This window comes from Phaethon lepturus, unplaced genomic scaffold (assembly GCF_000687285.1).
Source record: "Phaethon lepturus isolate BGI_N335 unplaced genomic scaffold, ASM68728v1 scaffold56554, whole genome shotgun sequence".
Lineage (NCBI taxonomy): Eukaryota > Metazoa > Chordata > Aves > Phaethontiformes > Phaethontidae > Phaethon > Phaethon lepturus.
This window is the reverse complement of record NW_010533659.1, coordinates 13,601-38,790: the sequence shown is the minus strand read 5'-3', so window position 1 is coordinate 38,790 and position 25,190 is coordinate 13,601. Positions and strand designations below refer to the sequence as shown.

At 43.2% G+C, this 25,190-nt stretch overlaps 1 protein-coding gene across 1 annotated transcript in view; it reads left to right on the top strand.

Annotated features, from left to right (window-relative positions):
- The window catches only part of LOC104614941 (phospholipid-transporting ATPase ID-like), a gene marked incomplete at its 3' end in the record, with an annotated part of 59,638 nt that overhangs the window by 21,547 nt on the left and 12,901 nt on the right, over positions 1-25,190 (top strand). Inside the window, exons 5-12 of the mRNA XM_010285245.1 lie at positions 8,111-8,224; positions 10,328-10,426; positions 11,386-11,447; positions 13,571-13,643; positions 13,831-13,901; positions 15,333-15,415; positions 18,913-19,071; positions 20,253-20,341. Of these exons, the coding sequence (XP_010283547.1) occupies positions 8,111-8,224; positions 10,328-10,426; positions 11,386-11,447; positions 13,571-13,643; positions 13,831-13,901; positions 15,333-15,415; positions 18,913-19,071; positions 20,253-20,341 (750 nt within the window). The remainder of the gene's footprint in view (positions 1-8,110; positions 8,225-10,327; positions 10,427-11,385; positions 11,448-13,570; positions 13,644-13,830; positions 13,902-15,332; positions 15,416-18,912; positions 19,072-20,252; positions 20,342-25,190) is intronic.

Here is a 25,190-nt window from a genome sequence, read left to right as displayed (position 1 = left end):
CGTACTGGGCTGTGGCACGGTGACTTGAGTCTTCTTTGTAGGGGCCAGGAGGAGAACAGTTGTCCTCCAGCTTTTGGTCCCGCAGCAAGGACCATCAGTCCTTGTCTTCCTGCACAGGAGTCTTGTCTTCTCCTGAGGCAGAAGGAAGGTTGCACCGGTAGCTATTCCAACCAGATAAAAGGGACACTGGACAGAAACTGGAAGGAAACACAGCAATATAACAAATCTTAGAAAGTATTTTAAACAGTGAAAGCCGCAGGAGAGAGGTTTACTTTATTTGGTAACTTAAGGCCATGTTAGCCATAAAACCTATAGAACAGGTTCTTGTAACAAAGCTAGGTGAGGCCGCAAATGTTTCTTTAGGGTGAGGCTGTTGCTGAGAAAGGCCAGTACAGAAAAGAAAGGGAAATGGAAACAGAAGCATTAAGTTTTGCTTTACTGCTGTTGCAGCTGGTGTGAATGTTTGAGCCTTTCACTAAAAAAAAGTTTCAATTATGTAGGCATAGATCAAAGGTACGGAGATGTTTTGTCTCAGTGAGAGTGGGAACGTACAGTCAGAGGTGGGTGTGCTGTCCCTGAATAGTTGGTGGCTATCGTCCCTTCCCGGTGTAGAGTCTACAGGATATCTGTGACGGGAGAAGAGAGGAGCTGAGAAAAGCTTGGAAACTCCATTGCGTGTGGAGTCTGACATCAGCTCTGGCAGCGGCTGAAAGCTGGCCCGCCTGGTATGAAGCAAGGCTCCCAAATACGCTCCAACCAGCTTGGCAGGAACCTGACGCTGCACCGTGGAAAGCCGTGTCTGCCAATGCGTGCAAGGGCATGTCCAGCTCCGTCACACTTGGACTTGCAGGAGGCTTTGGAGGGCAAATTCCCTCCCAGGGCTTATCAGAAAATAGGCGAGAGGCCAAGCCGCGGTGTGTCCCTGCCACGCTGCTCCAACCACGGAGCCTCTTCAGCTGCGCACCGGGCGGGCAGGAGGGTTGGACGGTGCGGGAAGCTGGACTGATAGGGTAGGACGAGGTTAAGAGGTGGGTAGGAGCTGCGCACAGTGGAAATCCCCTTAACACAGAGGCTTCGTGCTGAAGCAGCGGGACAGTTTTACAGGAAGAACTGAATGCGCCCTGTGGGCATGTGAGATGTGTCATGTAGTGGGCTGGAAGATTGGGGTGGTCTCATCTGTGTGACCAGAGGCAGTACAGACTGAGGTGGGGACAAGGGATGTGCCTCTTATCTGAAGCAGCCTTTTACGTGTCTTCTGATGATTTTTGCTGTGACTAAATAATATGAGGTGCCTGTGGTTAAGGGCAGCATCTTCAAGCAGAGGCAGTGCTTGGGTAGGTCAGGATTTATTTGGACTTAGCGTGAGGTCTGAAGCTGAAACCAGAGCTCTCAGTCTGGTGCAGCCCCAGACATCCTTGGCCTTATCTTGCACAGCAAGAATACAGTAGCTTAGAAAAAGAAAAGAAACTTTAAAACAAAGTGCTGTGCAGTTAACTGGAAGGGCTGAGTGTGAAGGTATGTACTACCCACCAGCTCACAAAATTAGTTCGGAATGACTCAGAAATGAAGCGTGAATGAGTGGCATGCAAAGACACTTAGTGCAGCACAAAAACGGACTCAATATAGGTCTGTAAAAATGAAAAGTCAAGTTCTTATCCCATGTTTATTCACACTGCAGACAGGAAGATCCTTCCTGACCTCAGTACGAGATTTGTCTGTATAAAGACTGAAATAAAGTGAAATGCAGGGTGCCAGATGTGGCCCAGCAAGATTTAAAGGCTTTAATCAAGGTTCTTATCTGAGGCAATTCGGTCTGGATACAGTGTCCCCAGTCCGTCTGTACTGTCCCCAGCACAGCTGCAGGGGGGACTGCCGCGTGTGGGTCCACCACACAGCTCTCTGTCTGCCGACACCCTGGAGAAGAAAATCTCTTCTGAAGGATTTCAATGTCTGCTCTGATCCCAATTCCCTTTAATTTCTTTGCTTTCACATTGGAATTTAGCACAGCTGCACTGGGACATCACAAAGGGCTGTGAAAACAACTTTGAAACTGGCTTTCAGACAATAGAAGAGGAAATGCAGGGCTCATGAGTCAATGACAAATTTCGTCTTGGATCAGGATCTAGGGTCAAACCAGCATCCTTTCTGCAGGGCCAGCAGCATGGAGGCTGCTTGCACTCTGCTTTGTTCTCCTTAATGACCTGATAAATTCTCTAGTGAAATAGGAGGGATGTATATAACTTCCTATGGCCAATACGTATTGCCCTGGGCTGGATCAACAGCTGGGTTCTTATCTCTGAAATTTAATCAGAGAGGAAGGGGCTCCAGTAGAGGGCTCAGACTCTGCTCTAACTCCTCCACTTGCATACTTTGATCTGAGAAAGATGCCTGGTGGGTTATCCTCAAGGACCTTCTCAGTGTGGTCAGGATAGTGGCAACAGCTGCCCGCTTTCCCATCCTCAACCTACAAATATTTCCTACTGTTCAACATGCTGAAGGCTGAAGGGAGTGTTGTCTGCTCATGTGAAAAGTGATCTGAGTAGCCCCTGAAGGAACAGCTACAGCAGCAACCTGCACTGCTCCTTCTGCATGTAAGAAAGTGTTAGCTAGATTCACCCAAAGACCAGCTGAGGCACTGTCAGGGAGCAGCCAGAGCAGGGCTGCCCTGTGAGAGGGGATGAGCTGGGAGCTGAGGGTGACCCTGGCACAGGCAATGCCCTCACTGATGAGGATGCAGTCCTGCAACATCTGGTCAGGGAGAACAGGGTAGGATGCTAGTAATGTGGCCCATCCTGACAATCCCAGACAAGGTGAGGTGATGAACCAGGTCCATGGTCCATCTGGGCAGCCCAGTCAGGAAAGGTGGGAGACAGGAGTGAAGACAAGACTACACCATAGGTCCAAGGCCCATCCAGGAAGCAGAGCTGGATACATCCATCTGGGACAGATGTCAGGTTGGAGACTGGTACTCCTATAACATAGCTCAGGCAAGGACTGAAGGCCTATGGCTGGGCTTAAGTGAGCTCCTGAACCCTGGACAAGGGTTATGGATGGAGGCACCAGGTGAAGTCAAGGCTCTTAAGGCCTATTAGGGCCCTGACAAGCACAGAAAGGTTGAATTGTGCCAAACATGAGTTGCAATGAAGTCCATAGATTCTCTTGGACCAAGTCGCCCACCCTTTGTCTTAGATTAAACCTCATGCAGACAAAACTCCTACTGTACTGGTTGGAAGGCTGGTTGTTTGAGGCCTTAATGAACAGGGTACAGTGGTTTGGAGTTTGCCTGCTCTGCACCACTTGGCAGTGCTCTGCCCTCCCCTTTACTTCTCCCCCCTGCCTGGCAGCAGCTTCGGGTAGTGAGTTGAGAAGGAGGAGAAGGCAGTGTAGTCAAAGGAGATGACCAACAGACAAGACCTTTAGATCCTATACTTGGCCTGTGAGCGATGGCATGAGGTTGTCAAGCCATGCCACCTCCATCTGCCTCTGGGTCTTCCTCTGCACCACCATGATGAGGACAGTCACCACAGTAATGTTACACAGATTAACAGCTCTGCAGCGGGATGAGTCCAGGCAGAAGGAACTCTGTAGGAAAACACAACCAGTGACCACATTTTCCTAGAGAGTTTCCTGGAATATGTGACAGGATCCTGGAACTCTATTATTGCTGCCAGGAGGTGGTCAAAGAGTTACATATGTAAAAAATTCCCAAAACTGTTAAAAATTAAAAACATAAGAAATATGGCCTCAAGTTGCACCAGGGGAGGTTTAGACTGGATATTAGGAAAAATTTCTTTACAGAGAGAGTGGTCAAGCATTGGAACAGGCTGCCCACAGAGGTGGTGGAGTCATCCTCTCTGGAAGTATTAAAAAAAAATGTGGATGTGGTGCTTTGGGACATGGTGTAGGGGGCATGGTGATGTTGGGTTGATGGTTGGACTTGACGATCTTAAAGGTCTTTTCCAACCTTAATGATTCTGTGTGTGTGTGTGTGTGTGTGTGTGTGTGTGTGTGTGTGTGTGAAGAAAAAAGAAAAAAGGAGTGTGGGTTGGATATAGATCCTTTATTTCTGGTGTTTGGCCAGTCTTTTCTTTCTGGGAGTCAGGATGAGATCTTTACAGGGATCAGATGAACCCCATCAGCATCCTATTGGCATTTCTCAGTCTTCTGTTGAGTTAGGACTGCTGCCCACCATCAGGAATAAGGCAGTGAAGGTGCTAGGCTTAAAACTGATCTAGTCCAGGTATTCTGTACTACCTATGAAAACAAAGCTCCTGTGGCACCGCTTGCCCTGTTACACAGGTTTATTAAATATGTCCTTGAGCATATTCACAGCCCTGTGGTCACATTTCTGCCTATGGCAGCTGCCTGGTTTCAGATTGTACTGCTGCAGTTAAACAAAGTGCCATAGAATTGTGCTCCTGACGCCTCCTTGTAAGGCTTTATCAAAGCACCTGGGAAACACATTTCTGCTTCTCAGCTCCTTCATTGGTCTGTACCGTGTGCTACACAGGTACCAGTGAGATTGCCCAGTGTCGTGGCACAATACATCCCTGTGGGACGGCCAAGGTCTCGCTAGGATTTGCTTTGAGCTAGGTTGTCCTGCTGCTAGAAACTAATGTCACTGAGCCAGGGGTATAAATTCAGATGGACAATACCCTACCTTTTCTGGGGGTCACCCTTTAGCCCCTGTAATCTGGCCACAAAAACAGCAGTGTCTCTTATTTCCAGTGACTTTTATGGTGAGGAGATGATTTGTTTGCTCAGCTAACAAAGGTAGGAGCCATCTGCCAAGCATTTGCCCGCAGTCAGACGTCACAGGCGGGCTTCTGAAAACACCCCCAAAGTAACAGCTCATCCACCAGATCTGGACTTGTGTAACTGTGGTGCGATGAGCACTATTCTTAGGGACAGCATTTCGGTGGAGTCACACCTTCAGAAGGTGTGAATCTAGCCCCTGAAAAGAGCAGATGAGAATAATCCTTCACCCACAGACAACGTTGCTCTCGTGTCAAGCTTCGCATCTGGAGAGCTCGTGGCCAACGGTGGGTAAGCATGCTCATGCCTATTCATTTGGGGTACAGGCGCATTCAGGAGCTGCCCACAGTCAACCAGACGCCTAGGGCAGATCTGGGAGTAAGTGTAAAGCTTCTGATTCCCCTCTTCGTGCTCAGTCCATAGAGCTCCTTTTCTCGGACATTTTATTTTTATAAATATATATGAGAACCAGAAGCTCTTGTAAGTCCTCTTAATTGCTACTTCAAAGACTTTTCCTCTCCATCGCTTTTGCCATATGGGACTCTCCCTTACTGAAGGCAGAGCATGGGGGAGATATGGAGGATGATGCGTTAGAGGCATCGCTTATAAAATGATGGCTGTGTATGGACTGTTTAACACACTGCAGTGCTGCAGGTTCCCGTAGTACCCCTCCCATCCCAGAGACAGGTTCTGGTACAGCTCTAAAGGAGTAACAGCATGTGATGGTGTTAAGTATCATGGAGTAGGATAAAATCAAGAGCAGAGGCCAACTGAGATTTCCCCGAAGTCAACCGAGAGCCTGAGCTGTCAAAGCACACAGCCCTGGAGTATCGCATGAAAACATGAATGATACCGTACACAGAAGCTTCAACTGTATCCATGATGTGGGGATGCAGAGCTTTGAATCGGAAAGGCTGATGTTTTCTCTAGTTTGTTTTTATCATTTAATATTGATACTCCTTTAGCCTCTGAGGGTCATGAACAAGTTACTTGTTGAATTAGAAATCTTCGTAGTGATTACAAGGGATTCTTTTTTCCTGCTGCTTAGTTTTAGTTATAGATTTTAGAATAATGAGAAGATCCACTATAATACTCCCTGTCCTTACCCTGAGGTCTGTAGTGTCCCAACAGACAGTGTGTGTCAAACAATATCACAATCCTGAATTACATGGAGAACATACTGGATGTCCAGATTTCTGCAGTTAAGCGTTTGGAAGCTGTTATGTCTGGGGTTTTTACCATGCCTAATGGCAATAGGAAACAAAATTAATGGCTCTGGTTCATTCAGTGGTTTTCCTGATGTAATTAATGGACAGAAATAGAAGGCAGGAATTGAAATAAACCACTCCCATTCTTTTTTTATCCCCCTCTGAGATTTTTGCTTTATGTGAGTGTTTACTGAGTAGTTTTTCCCATGTTGTATGTGACCCTCCGAAGTCAGTTGACGCACGAAGGTCGGGTCCCCTGTACTTACTTTTTCCTGCAGCTACTGTCGTCTTTTTTTTTTTTTACGTAAGTGGCCATGATATTTTTCTTCAGATTAGTGGGCAGGGAGCATCTTTAGATCCAGTTTTTATTAAAAAAACTGCCAGAGTCTCTGTCTGGTAGACACAGGCTTGCCAAGCAATTTAGTTCTCTGCACGTTGGGTTTGCAGAGGATGTTGCTATTCCATTGCTTCTGTTTTAGCAGTGTCGGTGGAGCCTGTGTGCAGCACATATCCCATGGTGAAGAATTTGTAATAAACCAAATTTAACTATGTGTCATGACATTTAAATCGCAGGCAGAGTGAGCCACACCCAGAGATGGCTACATGATGCCAGGAGACAGGCAATATTGTTTACATGATGATCCCTGATAAACATACTTTCTTGCTGGAGTGCAGTCAACGGGAGGATTTGACTACCTCTTCCATAAAGGGCGTTTCCATCTCTGCTCTTTTAGAGAGTTATTCATTGGCTTGTACAAGGGATAAAACATGAAGTTAATGCTAAAGAATGTTGCTGTACTTTGTGCCCGGACATAGCCAGAAATACAGTAACTGCCTAAAATGGAATAGCTTCCCCTGTACACACCTTACGGAATAGCTTCCCCCATATGGTGGTGATCTTAATAATTGATTTAATTGCGGAAACATGGTGATCTCTGTCAGTTTAGATGCTGAGATCCTGGATTAATGCATGGATTGGAAGTGGCCTGTGATTCATACTTAGTAGCTCCTGTCCTACCACCAGCTTAGCAATAACTAAAGGCTATTACAATACTACAATCACCATTTTCTCTTCCATTGAACCAGCAAATCTATTACTGAATGAAGGTGCACTGTGTAATATCTACCTCTTTGTGCTGTCACGCCTTAGGTTCCCTGGGAGCGGGTTAATGGTCATCTTCTGGAGAGCTTCTAGAGGGGAAATTTTAGATGTGCTGGCAACAGATGGCATACATGCTTCCAGGACTAAACCTGGATGAGTGCTTGATAAATTTCACATGAAAAGAAAGTCTAGCACACCCAAAAACTGAAGGAACAGCCCAAGCTGGTGGGCTCAGTATGATGGATTGATCCTGTCTATCAGATGGCAAGAATCAGACTAGAGTGCTCTGATCTTCAGGGAAGAAAATACCCAGTTCTGTAATCTCGAGCTTGGGTCCTTCTCTGCTTTGAAGAAGACAGACAGGGGAGCAGCCATTGCTTGTGGCCGGAGGGGCCATCTGCAATTAGAAAAGGAAACTGGAAATACGGAACTAAGCTGCAACTCACTTACTTAAATGGTGAGTTTTTGTATTAGTGGCTGTTTGCACAACACCACATTCAAGTGATCTTTGTGGAACAGAAACAAGCCACCTCTCCACATTGCTGAGTTGAGAGGCTGCTGAATCAGCTGAAAATAATAATGTCATGTTCTGTTCCTGTGAGAACCTATAGCTCCTGTGGGGATGTCCAGCTGAACAGTGCTTCAAAGTCTCAGACAAGTTACAGATAATTGACATAACGTGTTTTCTAACACTGCTTTTTAGACACTACCAGCAAAATTGTTGTGTTCTGGTTACAGCTTTTAATGCTATTTATGCACTGTGTAAGTAGGAAGACTATTAATAAAGGGAAGATACGTCTCTGGGAGTGACTACATGTACCTATCTACCTGCAGTTGCACTGTCATAAACTGAGCATCATGTTTTCACCAACTCCAAGAGGAATTCTGTCTGTTTATCCAGGCTCAGTATGACTGTGTCGGGGGAAAGGAAATGTTTTTTGAGCTGCTGTTGGAAACAATGCTATTGCTAAATATAAGCAAGTAAAAACACAGTTAAATTGGGTTCTGCTGCAATTTTGTTTCCTGTTTTACCATTTCCCTACAGAACAATTCAATTAAAACATCAAAATACAACTTCTTCACTTTCCTGCCTCTCAACCTGTTTGAACAGTTTCAGCGAATAGCCAATGCTTACTTTCTTTTCTTGCTGATTTTACAGGTATGAATTCACTGTGCTGTTTCTAGCAGATTACATTGTCTGTTATCAAAGCCAGTCTATGTATTGATAGTTATAATAAAGTGCAAGCTATACCCCTGTTATGATTTAGCATTTTAGTAGAACCTTAAAGCAGATAGAAAGTAGGTCAGAAAAAAAGCTACGTCCTGTCTTACCTTTGGATATGAGAGTTTGAACTAAATGAAGAAAAAATGTAATTAAAATTTTCAGCAAGTTGTGTACCTTTTTCATGCCCTGTCCTACTACCCGTTTGTGTCTACATCAGAGTGCTCCTGGCTGTCCTTGGTTTTGCATTACTTACTCCTCCTGTAGTACAAAAGGAAGTCATCTCTTATCCATAGGCTTAAAGGCAAATTCTATTGGAAATCTCAAAGGAAACTGCAAGAAGAACAAATTTGTAACCTGTACTGTTTGCCTGGGAAGGAAGGAGTTAACATCAGGAAGGCTCAAGGTTGGAACTAGTTTGCATAAAGCTGAATATTGCTGCTCCCTGCTCAGCAGGGTGAGGAAGGTGTCTAATATGGAGCATGTAAGACACTGGCAACAGTATTGAACCCTGTGGTTCATAATGGCATTGTGTTGCACTTTGCCCATCTTTGTTGGTAATTCTACTCTCTCTGATAGCTGAAGGCACTGGAGAAAGTTATATCAGGATTTCTGCCCCTTTGCACTTTGCTAGAATATGAATAAATGCAGTGTACTTGGTTGTTGCTGAGTAATATTGGAATACACGTTATCAAAAAAAAAGGGTATAATTTTGATTATGTTCCAAGTATGATATTTTAAATTTGACCATTTCAGTGCACACAAGTTTGAAAAGTTACTTTTTCCAAATTATGTTTTCCAATTTCATCTCAAAGAAGCATAGGCAAAAAATTGTTAAGCCTGTAGCAAACTACATACAATCTTCTTTGCTTGTTTACAGGGAATGAATTTGGGAAATTTCAGCCCATGTATATCTCTCAAGAACCTAGTGAAAGTACTTTTTCAGCTAAGCTGACAGCACTATTCTTGTGTTGTTGTACTGCACTCTAGCTGTTTGTCTATCAAATTCATAGTATTTCAAAGTATTGGCCTTAAATTATTCTGCTGTGTCTTTTGCTGAACCACCTAGGAGCAACTGTATAGAAAAGCATACGGCTTTTTCTGCTACCTGCACCAAGGTAGGCTAAAGAGGGCAGCTATTAGTCTTTTACATTTACATATTTCTCCAATATTCGTCCATTTAGTTTTTGCCCTCTTCTGCCCACTGTGCCTGCCTCTAAACATCATTCCTCCAGGCTGGATTTGGTGGTGCTTGTAGGATCTGTGTTGTGACAGTGCAGCAGAAGGACCAATCCCAAAGACCAACTCTCCAACCTTAAGCAGCTGCTTTAGTGGCGTAAATGTCAACTTCACAAATCCAATCTGATGGACACACTGATGGTGGTATCACATTGCTTCCATCGTTAGTGCTGTGAATTTAGAGGAAGGGGAGAACTATGCTGGGGTAAGACATCCATCTCTGCATCACTGAAGGCATGACAGAGTCACTTTCAACTCCTGGGTCGTCTCACCATTAAAGATGTGGGAAACAAAAATGGCTCTGTTGATCTTAGAAGAGCAAGGTCAGCCCTGGCAACAGCTGTGTGTTATTTATTGATATGAAGTTTACTTCAGCAAAATGTGAAGAGTTACTGAAACAAAAACCAGAAGCATTTGAAGGCTCTGCATAGCAGGCCTTGCTCACATAGCTCTGGGCCCCTCACAGCAGGCTTGCCCATGTCAGTATCTCCAAAGAAATTCAGTGGGGATTTTGCAATCCTAATTTTACAAACAACGAGAAAGAGCAACCCATTACACTTCCTGACAGCTCCATGTTTACAGACTAAATCACAGCTTGTTTTGTAAGTAAAGCATGGGTTCCCTTGATATCCAACCTTTGAGGGGTCACATGTGAATGATAGAGCTGCATTTCTGTCTTTATTCTGTATTCAGGTATCATAGAAAACCTTATCTGCAGCTTCCACAGAGAACAGCAGCTTGTTTCCATCTGATTGCTGAACTGGCAGGAAATTTCTCAACTCAGATCTTTTCTTCCTACAGTTGATTCCTCAGATTTCCTCGCTGGCCTGGTTTACAACGGTGGTGCCCCTGGTGCTGGTGCTGGCTGTATCGGGAGTCAAGGATGCCATCGATGATTTTGTAAGATCTGTATTGCTGACCTGTACTTTGGAGTTTGCCCGTGATTCTTCAGCACAATGACTAAAGCAAACCAATTAAAATAAGCACAGCCAGTGGCAAGCAGCTGGAGAACTGGTCTGTGGCCAAGATGGGATCTGAGATTAGATCCCCAAATCTATAGTGTATTAGCTAAAAAGGAGGTAGAATTTCAAAAGTGCTGAGCAGCCCAGCAGCTCCATGGACTTTCTCTGACACCACTCAGCATGTCTGAAAACATGGTCACTGACAAGAGTGTCTGGACACATACACAGAAGTCTGTTCTTAGGCTTCACTTTGGAGAGCTCATCCTCTATCATGTAGCTGCAATGTAGGTGGAAACAACATTTGGTAGGAAGTAAACATTCAACACGTGTGATTTTTCAAATTTGCCCAGCTTTGGCTGAAGTCTGCTCCCATCAGAGCTAATGGTCAAAGTTCCATTGACTTCACAGGATGACATTAGAGCTGAGTTGTCATCTGATTTTCTCTCATTATTAAAATAATTTTGATGTTCTATGGAGACTCGGTGCAACTTTGCAAGTAGGCAGGTGAGAGGTGGTGAGGTGCACTCCCAGGAAGCAATGCCAGAACATCTGTGGCCATTTTCCATATCAGAGCAGAAGAATGGATTTCTCTGGTGTTTACAAAACTGTGATGGGCAGGACCAATGCCAGCTGAGTCAGGACTGTGCTAAGTGACATGTAAGGCCTTCCTTCTTCTCTCCAAGAACAAGCCCTGTATTGCCTGTTGCTCTTTGCAGTCCTGTTATGCCCTATGTTAGTAGTGTAAACAATGGGCTGGACTATGACTCAGTTGTGACTTTAATCTGCCTGACCCATTCAGTCAGCTGGGTGAAAACCTGAAATGTTAATGAGCTGCCTACAGCTCTTGCGTGCTTGGTTTCCTGGAAATGCCTTTTAACATACTAATCAAATTTTCAGAATCGACACAAAAGTGACAAACACGTCAACAACCGCCCAGTCCAGGTCCTGATCAATGGCATGTAAGTCCTTTTTCTTTTGCTGTAATTTTGACTGGAAAGAGCATTTTATTAGCAATATTTTTTTTTATAAGTCATTCCCAAGTATCACTAAACAATTTAAAGTTGAATTGTCTTTCACACCATTAGTTTACCTTGTAGTTCTGGACTGTATGTCTGATTAATGAACCCAAGACTGTACCACAATCAGTGCAGACATTATGGCTGTGACCTTGCACTGACAAAAAGAAAGCTCTTGCTGTTTCTGGAGATATATATATATATTAAATAAGTGATACTTTGAAAGTATTGTATTATTTTACTCCTTACCCTAGAAGTGACAAGCAATGTCCATTTATGTTCATAGCATTTATTTCCACATTAAGCAACACAAGGCATTATCAACAAGTTATTTTAAACTAAGCAGGAATAGCTTCCTCATACATCTCACAATACTTTTAGTGTGTGTAGCACTTCTGACTTAGATGTACTCAAAACATTTCAGCTGTGTGCTTTGGATATTTGTATTGCTAGCGCTGTTCTTTCCTGCAGAAAAAATAGCAGAGGCTTTGGCTTTTGTGGCAGACAGATGTGCTGTTTACTTGCAGCTCCATGGAGTCCAACTATGTGTCGGACACAGCTGTAGACAGCTGTGAAGTCTCTGGTGACTTTTTTTTCCATACTATAGATAGCAGTATGTTGTGTAAACTCCAACAGATGATCAAACAGCTAAAAATATAACTGGAAACTGAAGAATAGGAACATAATTGTGCTTTCTGCTAAGTAAACCAGTTTCTTAATTTACTGTATATTAGTTACTGTGTCTAGGAAACATACATTGAAATACAAATTTTCTAATATTTTGCCTTTGTTCAAAGGCTGGAAACCATAGGTCCTGCCCAACTCTGACCAACATTGAAAAAGGAAGGCTGAGCTGAACTCAAGCTTGGATACCCATTCCTGTTTCGATATAGCTTTTGATATTGCTCACCTCTAGACTTTGCACAAACAGATGTCATTACTTGGTTACATTGCAGCTTGCTGTTTAGCTGGCTGCCTGCATGCACATATTGCTTAGTGCTGTGAAGGCCACTGCAGACATGGGCTTAGCTAGGCATTTGCACAACCAAAGCATCTGCATTGACCTTCCTGACAGCCAGGCCCATACAGAACCAGATCTCTTGCTCTGGCCCTTAATACTACTAACACAACTGGCAATTTTCCCATGTGTTTGGGAAGTCTGTTACACAAAGTAGAGATTTTTTCTGAGGCAATGTGGACCTCTAGGAGAATCACAGAATCATAGAATCTTTGGGTTGGAAGGGACCTTTAAAGGTCATCTAGTCCAACTCCCCTGCAGTCATCAGGGACTTCTTCAACTAGACCAGGTTGCTCAGAGCCCCATCCAACCTGACCTGGAATGTTTCCAGGGACAGGGCATCTACCACCTCCCTGGGCAACCTGGGCCAGGGGTTCACCACTCTCATTGGGAAAAATTCCTTCCTTCTATCTAGTCTAAATCTGCCCTCTTTTAGTTTAAAATCATTACCCCTTGTCCTATTGCATCAGGGCATGCTAAAAAGTCTGTCCCCATCTTTCGTATAAGCCCCCTTTAAGTACTGGAAAGCTGAAATAAGGTCTTCCTGGAGCCTTCTCTTCTCAGCCTGTCCTCACTGCAGAGCTGTTCCATCCCTCTGATCATTGTTGTGGCCTCCTCTGGACCTTCTCGAACAGATCTATGTCTTTGCTCTGCTTAGGGCTCCAGAGCTGGATGCAGAACTCCAGGCGGGGTCTCAGCAGAGTGGAGCAGAGGGGTTGAATCCCCTCCCTGCACCTGCTGGCCACGATGCTTTGGATGCAGCCAAAGGAAGGGACTAGTCAGTTTGGAGTGAAAGACAGTGCACATAGGCTGTGCTGCTATTGTGGAGCTTGGTCTCAACCCTGCACAGGTCACCCCAACCACTGTTGCTGCTTTTTTTGTATTGTGGTGTTCCCTTAGCTTAGGATGGATCAGGCCACATCTTGGCAGATCCAGCTCCACTTTACCTGATGGTACCTACAGTCTAGCTTCAGGAGCAGAGCAGAGTATCTTACTTTCCCAAGTGGTATTTGCTTTATGTGCATACTTAGTAGGAGTTTTCTTGCAGGTTGAAGGACGAAAAATGGATGAACGTCCAAGTGGGGGATATAATAAAACTAGAAAACAACAATTTTGTGACGGTAAGTAGTTTCTCTCCATCTTGCTCACAGTCTCTGTAATTACTCTTATCATTCACATGCAAATTAGTCAGTAGTGATGATGATAGCTCACTCAGAGACCTGCAGCATTCAGAAACCACAAGTAACATTGTGGTGCCATGCCCTCTGACTCCATGAACTCATGCCAAGTCTGTCTGTTCATGTTCAGGCCGATCTGCTGTTACTGTCGAGCAGTGAGCCGCACAGCCTGACATACATCGAGACAGCTGAACTGGATGGGTGAGTGAGCCTGGCCCTCGGGTGTAATCACTGCAGCCACTGCAAGGCCAAATCTTCTCTGGTGACCCTGGGTGCTGCAAGCTTAGCTGCAGTGTCTTTTGTAGCAAGAGTTTCCTAATACGTAGAATAAACTTTGGGTAGGTATGTTGAAAATAACATCTTCTGGTGGGTACTTTTGCCTCCTTCAGTGCAAACGTCATGTAAGGAGGGGCCTTTTATTTTTAGTGACAGTTATTCTAACACTGAGAATTTGAAATGTGTTCTTGCAATATCCCAGGTCACTGGCAGAATCTTTCTGTTTCTTGTATCGCACTTAGTCTTTTCTCTTAGCTGGATTATTTGGATGACATAATCACAATGAATAGCTCCAGTAATCTCCTTTGGACTGCTATACCATAATATTAATGCATGCACACTGCAAAGGCTTTCAAATGTTGCTCACTCCAGGGTACAACTAGCCACAAGTCAGAGGGCTGCAACTCAAGTTGTGCCAGGGGAGGTTTAGATTGGCTATTAGGAAAAATGTCTTCACCAAAAGGGTTGTCAAGCATTGGAACAGGCTGCCCAGGGAAGTGGTTGAGTGACCACCCCTGGAGGTATTTAAAAGACATGTAGATGTGGTGTTTAGGGACATGGTTTAGTGGTGGACTTGGCAGTTCTGGCTTAGCGGTTGGACTTGAACTTTTCCAACCTAAATGAGTCTATAATTCTATAATTCTATAACTAATTTGTATTAATGGCAATAAACTGGATCTGACCTCATCTTTATGACCCAATTTGCATCACCTTTTCTGCATTACCTGGACCTAGCATCACCTTGAAGGACTAAGCAAGACCACAGAGACCAAGAAATCATGTCTCGGCCAAGACCCTACACACAGCACTCTGAACTTCCCCCATCTAATTGCTGCTGAAAATAAGCTTGTAGTTCACAGGTGCCAGGGAACACTTTTAGGAGGCCCTGAACAAATGCAGTGTTTCTTTGACAATGCATTTCAAACTCCCCAGCTAGCTTTTCCAAGGACTGGAGTAGTCTTCAGGACCAGAACACCATGGGAGACCATCCAGAGCGCTCCTGTATGTTCAGATACCTTAGGGTTCAGTGTGGTATGGGTTGCAGGAGAGACAGGGAGCTGCTCAGGGAGCTGAAATGCCTGGTCTTGCACTTTGTGGTGAAAATGAGAAGACAGAGCACACCTCACCCTCTTTGGTACCATGGTACTATGTCCAGAATTCCTCTGGCCTGCCTGTCTTTGCAACAGAGAGAGACAACTGCAGCCTTTGGCCAGGTAAGGAAGGCCAATGATGGCATGGTCCATCAGATGTCTAAGGAAGAAGACTCTCCTCAAGAAGAGAAGTGACTTTCAGGGAGAGCTTTCAGTTCACGTATGACTTTCAGTTCATATTTTTGTCTCATGTTATTTGTTACAGTGAGACAAACCTCAAGGTGAAGCAGGCACTGACAGTCACTGCAGAGCTTGGAGAAGATCTTCAGAAACTGACAGAGTTCAGCGGTGAGTCTACATGGAAAATTCACTTTCCAAAACATTTGCCCAAACATCAGAGTCCAGAAAGTGTCTGGGAGTCTTGCTTCCAGGCTGTTCCCTGCTCCTTGCTAGAGGTCCTCTGGATGCAGCAGCAGGAAAACAGAAAGGGGACATTGCAGTCTGTACAATAGGTATCAACAGTAGACATAAAGAGATCCCCCTTTGCTTGCAGGTCTCCTGGCGCTGTGCATGGCTATTACCTGAAATTGAATTTGTGGCAATTCTCCTTCTGGCTGCACACTTCTCCTCAGCATCTGTCTGTGCATGTTGAGACTCCTCACCTCAAGCTTCAATACAAGAGTTCATGTAATTGCACAGTAGAACCTGTTTTCCCCAAACTGCATGCTTAGTTCTGACCTCAAATTATTTTCACAATATATTTCACCTCTACATTGATGCAGCAAGGCTGTTGCGTTGATTACATTTAGCTTCTGAGCAGTGGCAATTTCCAGACAAGTGGAGAGGACTAACTCTGGTCTGTGCACACAGGACAGGTGACAACCTCCCAGCCTGAAACCTTGTCCTGCATTTCTCTCCTCTCTCGATGCCACAATAAAAACTGCATTTTGAGATATCTGAAGACAAGCAGTGCAGATGTGGTTAATGGGCAACGTGTCCTTTCTTAGCACTGTTTTGTCTATCAAATATACAGCAGCACATACACAGAAAGGAGCCAGACCTGTCAAAACCAGAATCATCCACGCTCACACATCATCTGTCTGCGGAGAGAGGATGGGGGAACAGACCAAGCAGTGTTAGTCACGCTCTGCAGTGCCCTGCTGGTTTGGCTACATGGGCAGGGTTACGAGAGGAGTTGGTATGGGAAGGGGTGGAGTGAGTACAACCGTCCTTGGAACATCTCAAGGACTGCAGGCTCTCAAGAAATATTTTTAGACAAAGAGGAAAAATAAATTTTAAATATTCTCTTTGAAATAACAAGATGATTCCAGGACAAACGGTGGGGACGTGGCAGAGTGTTAGCATAGCTGGGACTGTCTCTGCTAGAGTCATCCAAAGGTACAGACTTTTCTTTTGCCTTCAGTGTGGAGGTTTTACGTGTGTGGTCTCGGCTGAGTGTCAGCTCAGTACATCAGGATTTCTCAGAAGTGATGGCTGAGGTTCTCAGTGTTTTAGGTCTTGAGAAATATGTTTTTACACGTGCAGTTAGATGCTTTATGTTAACAATCAGAATGGCATGCCTTAATTATTTGCCTGAAGAGGCTGCAGTGTCTATCAGTTTATGAGCAAAATCTTCATCTTTAATTTTTCAAGCCTCTTCTGTGTAATGCTTATCTAAGGATACTACATTCTTGAACGTGCATAATTAAAAAAATGTTTTGAAATCTTTCAGAAAATTAAAACTTTTCTTACCAAATATTTATTTCTCTTTTAAATCTCTATTTTAGTTATGTTGTAAATAAAAGTGGCCTCTTCATGATACTTAAAATGAATAAAATGTTTCCCAGGATGATTTATATTTGGCAGAGTACTGGGAAGAGTGCCTGGAATCAGACCCAACCTTGCATTTCCTTTAGCAAACCTCTGTAGAAGTATTTAAATATTTATGTAACTCTTTATCTAATTACTTCTTAAGACAGGAAGAGAGGAAAGGGTTGAGCAGCTAATATAGGCACTCAGTTGAATGCTTAATGTGAGTTATGATGTTTGTTGACATTGCGATGGTTCAGATAAGGAAGATGCTTGCAAAGTGCTGAACTTTGTTTGATTTGGGGAACTGGGAGATGAGAAAGGAAACAATACTTTTCAGTTACCTGCTTCTTATCACATGTAGACTTGGCAGTATTTAACTGTTTCAGGTGAAATGCATTCCAGATATCTTCCTACTGTTAATGGTAGGAGGAAGCACAGTGCCTTGCTGAGGTATCTTCAGCTGCGCAGTTACTGGCTCAGTGCAGGTATATTCAGTGAATCTCTAGCACTTCTCATGTTTCTGTGATCGGTCCAATTTGGATGAACCTCTTGTGATCTCAGAATCAGCGTATCAGTAACCAAGATCAACGTGCTTACCGGAAAGCAGATGTGGATGTTGACACACAAGGTGCTCACACGAGTGCTGTCCCACACCTGGCATGAGGAGAAGCACAATCTTCCTGGTGAGGGATCATGCCCTGGGCTTCGTTCACCAAAGTCTCATTGTGCTGTGTTTCAGGTTACACTGCAAAGCCTCTGTTTCCTTTGTGCTTTTTAAGGGGTTGAGACAGGTCTGGTTACTGTAGACTTTTAGAAATGACGGCGTACGGGTCTGATTGTTCTTGGACTAACTAGACGATAAAATAGAAGATCAGCACAGCTGTTATGAAATCATGATTTCTGATGTCACGTGTCATAGAATTTCCCAGAGGTTTCATCTTTCAAGTCTGTTGACTACTCAAGCCCCAGAGTAGAGCTACTTTTCTATGAAAAGAACATCCATTCTTGATTTTAAAATTTGCAGTGGTGGAGAGTACCACCACGCTTGAAGTTGTACTTTTCTTCTGTACTTCTCTGGATTTTGCTTCCAGTCTGTTGAGCTTCGTGTGTTTTGTCTGAGAATGGCTGGAAAAGCTGTATTCTCTGCAAATGTAAGTCCTTTTGTAGATATTTGCAGCCTGCAATCAAAATAACTTTTTTTCTGCTGATGAACTGAACAGACTGAACTTTTGGATTGCCTTTCAGTAAGGTGTATTTGTATTTTCTCAGTACATCCAGAGGGCTCTGCTTTGAATCTTTACATGTTGCATGCCAATTTTGATTTAAATAATAGTTTTTATCATGAAGTGTCTGTGTTTACAGTTTTGTGTGAACACATTTTATTATAAGAAATAAATATAAAGCATGGAAATAGAAACAGGCTCTCCAGTCACTTACAGTGTCAGCTACATGGCTGACGGTAGCAGTATCTTTTTTCATGTGCTTCTGGAATTTAAGGTATAAAACAGATTAAATTAAAAAACAGTGAACAAAGACACCTCACTTAATTACTCTCTTGCTTCCTTCAGGCTATGATTTTTTCGCCTGGGCTCCTGCAGTTTTAAAGAAAATGGAATAGGAATTATACAAGATCAGCACTTTTATTAAGTTATCCAGTGACATCCTACCACTACGAACTTGCTGTGGAAGAATTAAAAGTACTTTGCTGGTTCAGCATTTCTTCTTACCTGAATAAAAGGCATAGAAACTTTGTTTTGGACTCTACCAGTACAAGACTGTCATGTTCAAAGAATAGGAAAAATCCAAATTCATTGTGCTCCATTGGCTTATGATATGAATATGGGGAAGGAGCAATATCCAAAAATATCAGTAAATATAGGATAGAGGATGGGAATGACAGGGTCAGGAGTGAACTGCAGCTACAGTGTGTAATATTCCCTGCCTGTGGAACAGCTGAGAATGCAGTACTGACTGACATATTTCTGTGCTAAGTAGGTTTCCACCATCTTTTTGTTTTTACCTTCTTTTTACAGGTGAAGTCAAATGTGAGGCACCAAATAACAAACTGGATAAGTTCACAGGAACTCTGACTCTTCGAGGAGAGAAGTATGCCCTGGACAATGAGAAGATGTTGCTAAGGGGCTGTACGATCAGGAACACAGAGTGGTGCTTTGGTCTCGTTATTTATGCCGGTAGGTAGAAAAAATGACGTATGAATTGCAGACCATAGCAGCACTAGCGTGGAAGTACATCACACCCAGTATGCACACAGGAACCAAGAATTTTCTTCTTTGGAAAAAATGTTTCTACTAGGTACAAGAACAAAAGCAAAACAATACATGAGATCTAAGGAAGAAATTTTTCACAGTGAGGGTGGTGCAACCCTGGCCCAGGTTGCCCAGAGAGGTGGTAGCTGCCTCATCCCTGGGAACATTCCAGGTCAGGTTGGACGGGGCTCTGAGCAACCTGGTTTAGTTGGAGCTGTCCCTGCTCACTGCAGGGGGGTTGGGCTAGGTGACCTTTCAAGGTCCCTTCCAACCCAAATATTCTATGATTCTATGAGATCCTCTGGCTTAACATAGAGTTTTCCAGCCTAGAGCTGGAAATGGTGCATAGTACAGCGGATTTGAATCTGAGATACTTTTATAAGAGGAAACGGCTACATTACAACATCCAATTCCATCTTGATTAATTGCTTTAGTATGCAGAAATATTCTTTTATTTCAGAAATGCATGCAGCAAAGTATATGAGAGAAGTCTTGATCAATCAATAAGAAAAAATATAAGAATTAAATCTGTTTAAGAATTAAATCTGTTTAAGAATTAAAGCTGAAGTAAATCTGCCTTTACTGGCCCCCACTGGGCCAATTGGCTTCTTTCTCTCACCAGGCTTGTTCAAAGATTTTCTTTTTTCTTAGGTCCACATAATTTCTATGAGATTTTAATCCATATTGGAACACCAGGGTCATCAATAATATTATTATATACCATGCTTTTTATGAGCATAGACCTTCTATTGTTTCTATAGTGCTGTAGATGTGCGAGGTTATGTAAAACATGTTGCTAATAACAGAGCAGTATCAGGTATTTTGTGAAAAGTAATCAAACTTGAAAGGGAGGATTGACAGTTGAAAGAAGAGAGCAAGATCAAAATCCAGAATTAATGGCTTTATGTGATTCTCTCCATATAACCTAAGGCAAGTGACTTAAACTTTTTCTCCCTAAGTTTCCCACCAGCACTGTAAACTGTATGTACCTGCCTTCAAGAAAGCTGTGATGGGTATTTATGCTCTAAAGCAAAGTGGGGCCTCAGAGGGAATCAGCTTTAGAACAGCTAAGTTTTATTACTAAAACTCATGTGTTTAATCTCTAGGGCCGGACACCAAACTAATGCAGAACAGTGGAAAAACAACTTTTAAACGGACAAGCATTGATCGGCTCATGAATGTCCTTGTGTTGGTGGTAAGTCTGATTAATATGTCTTCATTGGGGAATATCAGAAGTGACTAATGATAAAAAGAAAAATTATGTAATAATTTATTAGCAGCCTGAGCTCTGCAGCACCTCTGCCAGCCCATCTTGCAAAGCAAGGCCATCACATTGACATCATTAAGGACCTTTCTTCTGAGCTTTTGCTCTGCTCTCCCTTGCTCTGCGTTTTTTCTGAGAATCATTTTGAAACCTGCAAATGCCTTTTTTCCCTAGTAATTTTGTAATTTTCTATTTAAATAAACACTGTAGTTCTCCCTCTTCTTCCCGATTTCTTGGCATCTCTGTTGATATCTGCATAGGACTTGGTAATGGAGTTTGTTAATTTACATGATGCCAGCTTCTGACTTAGCACATTAGGGTAAAATATGAGACATTGTCTCATTAATACTCAGAAACTGGTGTTTTTAGCAGCTCGGAAATTTGAGAACACTAATCTAATATAGCAGACACTCTCCTCAAGTTAGAAAACAGATCTGAGTTGAAGTTTAAGCTTGTCAGTGGTTTTGACAAATGGCAAACACTTCCAGGCAGAGGTAGTGATTCTTTTACGGACACTTTCCCAAGATTTTATTGCTTGAGTTCAAATCCAATCAGGGAAAGGACTATTTTCATTTTTACTCACTCTGCAGAGACACACACTCTAACACCACTTTATTCAATATTGCTTGAAAAAAACTCTTTAGTTTCAGGCTTTTGTTTTCCTTTGGATGCAAGCTTTTCATGCTTTTTCATGCATGCTGCACCAGCTTCAGTTTATGACACTGGGAAGCTCTGGACACTCCTGTGCCCACTGTTCCCTCTTCTTCCCTCCTGCCCTGCTCTCCAGCCCAAACTGAGGGCCAGGCTGGAGCAAGCCAGGCGCTGGAGCAAGCCCTGCAGAAGGCATCCAAAAGCAAGCCTGGCCATCACAGCAAGGCTGCCCTGAGGTCTCGCTGCCCTGCGTGACTTCGTGCCCCTTCAGCGCTGTGTCTTACAGCACAGACCTCTCCAAGCCTGCCCCACTCTCCAACCTTACCACTTCTCCCCGGCCCCTGTCCTCCTGCTTTTTCTTCAGGATCCCAAAAGCTCTTTAGCTGGGCTCAGGGTTGGGAGGTGTTACAGAGCAGGTTGTGCCTCTGTGAGACTGAAATAGTACCATAGCAGCAGCGGCTAACCTGACTCCCAGAGCTGTGAAGCAGTGTTCTGAGCATCTGCATGTGTGTATTTGCTGTAAAGCACTGCCACAGCACAGAGAGACACTCCAGGGTCATCTTCAAGCCCTCTTGAGTCCTTGCTCCATGTACAGTAAGGACATGCCCTTGACTTTAGTAACCTTACACCAGTCTCCATCAAGTGAAGATCCTGATTACCATCATCGGCTTGTTTTCCTCAGTGTTTTCTTGGCTCACACATAAGGGGACAGCAAAATCAAGCAAGGTTTGGGCCTTTTACATTCAAAATTTTGCAAACATTTGAAAAACATCACATTTTCTTAGGTGTTCTGCCATGCTCTAGCTGGAAAGGATGAGAGGCTGTGAGGGATCCACAGGGCACAGAAACGGAGCAGAGAAAAAGTGAATAGGGAACTTGGAATTTAGCATTCAATTAAGGTTTGCCAAATCTCCTTTCACAAGTCAAAGGTCCCACCCAGAGCTTTCAGTCTGTTTGGCTTCTCTTCATGAACACAAACAAGATGATTTTACCTCCTGGCTCTGCTTTAAGCAGCTGAGCAAGTTGCAGTTGATTGCATCAGACTCTGCCTGGGTTCTTGGGCGCTGGTGGAGCCAAGGGTGTGTTTTTCTCATTCACACATTTTTAAGGCACCTAACATTTTGATGTCTAAGTAAGCTGTGTCCTACCCTAAGCACCAGGCTCTTTGCACACCCGAGGGGATGTGACATCTGGTCCTTCCAGCTCACTGGGCAGCCAAAGGTTACAAAGCATGGTCATAAAAAGAGGCATTATATTGTGCTTTTGAGTTTGGAAATACAAAGCAGCCTCAGCTTGCTATAAATAGCTCATTTTAAGTGTGATGAAACTTGTTCCATGTTAACACTCGCAAAGCTATTTTGTGTTTAATTGTCCATAAAACTTCCAGGCACAAAGCAGTGTTTAAGCAGGTCTCGCCAACGCAGTCCTGGTTAAATGTCGCCCTGGTGTGTCCTAACAAGGGTTAATCAGGAGTGGAACTTTCCAGATGGCAACCATAGCTGTTTTTTCACATTTGGGAGTGTTTCTCGGGGTTCTGAGAGAAGTGAATGTTCCTCCACTAGGGACACACCCACCAGCTCCAGGAATGCTTTTTCCTCCAAAACGTGCTTTTTAGCAGCTTTGGGGAAGCATGTTTTCAGAGAAATAGGGCTGTCACCTTCATCTCTTAAACAGCTTACTGCTTCAAATCCTAGAAGAGAACTCAAAGTGCCAATAAAGAAACTGAGACAGTTTTAATTCACAGTCCAACAGGAAATGTTTGTCAAAAGTCACCTCCTCTTTATAAAAAGCCTACTCAGTCGCACAGAGGACCTGCATGGGCAGGACCCAGGGAAGCAGGATGCTCATGCTGGGAAGCCCCATGAGCATGCACAAGCCTACAATCGGGTTTTTTCTCGTCCTTCTCTTGCAGAGCTGTGGTTATGATTACAACACCCTGCACACAGTTGTTTCTCTGCACAGAAATTAATCTCCGGGGCCACTGTTAACAGCTCGGTCTTTTGCATTTGTCTAAAAGCAAACAGCATGTTAGTGAACGCTGTGTAAGCATGAGTATTGCACACAAGTTGAGCTGTTAGGGATGAGAGTGTTGACATGCAAAATGCACGTAAAGCAAAATATACATAAAGCAAGTGCAGTCGTAGACAAGAACTGCTGTGATATGGGAAAGTTCAGCTGCTGTCTTGCCCCATGTGTATTTCTGTTGCTGAATCACACATTGAATTTCCTACATGGACTGTGATATTGTACAAACTGATAGTTTTCATCCTGTGGGGCAGCGAGAAATCATTCAGTGTACGTTGATAAGATAGAAGAGCCCGCTGGCTCTTCTAATTAATTTCTTTTACAACAGACAAGGTCTGCAGAGAGAAGTAGTATCTTTTGCTTGACCAACAGAAATATCTATAAAAATAGGCAGACTTGTCTATTTTTTCCATCTATGTCTATTGGCTTAATAAAGGACATTACCTGTCCCTGGGTCATGCCTCCTTAAGTCCTGATGATTACAACAGCATAAAATGAAGTTTGTTTTTCCTGCTGGTCACAGAGGTTTAAAAACACTGCAACATATTCCTTACCAGCAAGCAGTATTGTCTCCATTTCACAAGTGCAGTAATTTATTGGGCCTCCAACAATTAAATAGAAAAGCTACTATTGATGTGGGAAATAAATGTGTCCCCTGAAACTCAGCCCAGTACCTTTACTTACTGCAGTCCCCTTTTAGCAGCTTCTTGGTATTAAAACTCAAGTTGGTCGGACATGAACTTTTCACCAAGTGATTCAAATCATTCCATAAAAGTATCCTTCTTCCTCTCATAGATGACCTCAGCAATACAAGTATCAGCTTTACCAGCAATGTTTCTGTGTTTGTACCTCAATTATTAAGAAGGTTGATTACTGTTTTAACGCGATTGTTACTGGGTGGCCCAGTAATGGCCCAACTTACTGATATTTCCTCCATAATGATTATACTTGCAAAAGATTATTTTTAATTGCTCTTTTGTGCAGCCTGTTGATTCCATATCTTCACATTTTTATTAAGATTTTGGTTGTTTTAAGTCAAATATTTGGAGAAGTCTATATCAGCAGAACTGTTTTTATTATCATTTGTCCAGGAAGGATATCAAGCAAACTTCAGTTTATCTTTCCCACAATCTCCATTTCTACCTTTCAAATATTGGTATTACACTAGCAAATTTTCAGGATGATGGAGCTTCCCAATTTTCAAAGCATTGTTAAAAATTAACCATACTGGTTAAGAGAATTTCTAAGCTAGTGCCTCTAAGTTTTCATCTTTAAATTATCTGGACCCACACCACTGAAAATGCTTTTTATTAAGAGATAGAGCCACATAGTTCTCCTTGTCACAGAATGTAACCTGTCGTTTCCATCTGCAACATCATGTGCATAGAGAATTCCTTCTGCTTCCTTCTGCCTTTATTCTTGCAGGACTGTCTGTTGAACATGTCTGCTTTTTCCACACCTGTTTCTGAGTTTAGTGGTTTTTTTTCTTGATATTTTATCTGATTATTAGATATTCATAGTTCTACAATTCCTTGCTGTTTATATTAATTTCTGCTAACTTCCCTTCTTCCCCTTCTTTTTGTATTCTTTTCCAAATAATTTTATTGCTATGTTCTTGTCTTCTTTTAATTAAAAAAAGGTTTATGGCCTGTGTAATGCTTTCAAGTCCATTAAATGGTGTTCCTGAGGAAGTCTCAGTTTTCACTAGTGTCCCACTTTGAAATTCTCTTCCCTGTTGCTGTTCTCCTTGTTGCTTTAGGCTTCAGGAAACAGGCTTCTCTAAAGTCTAAGGATACACATCACTGGTTAGTGTTGCTTTCTGTTTGCTCGAAGGAAATGTAATCAGATTGTGATGGCAGGTACCAAGGCAACCATTAGTCCTGAGTCAGTGATTAACTCTCCTTTAACCATCAGAATGATAGCCAGTGCTGAACTCCAACCTGCACAGTGCTGGATTTTCTGTGTTACAAATTATCTTCGGTAGTTTTTAAAAAAATGATGAGGAAAACTATGATATATACAGAAATGTCCAGGTGAAGTCCTCCAGGCAGTTTGTATTGGCAAGTGTGAAGCCAGGTGTTTGAGGACCCACAGCTTAGTTCAC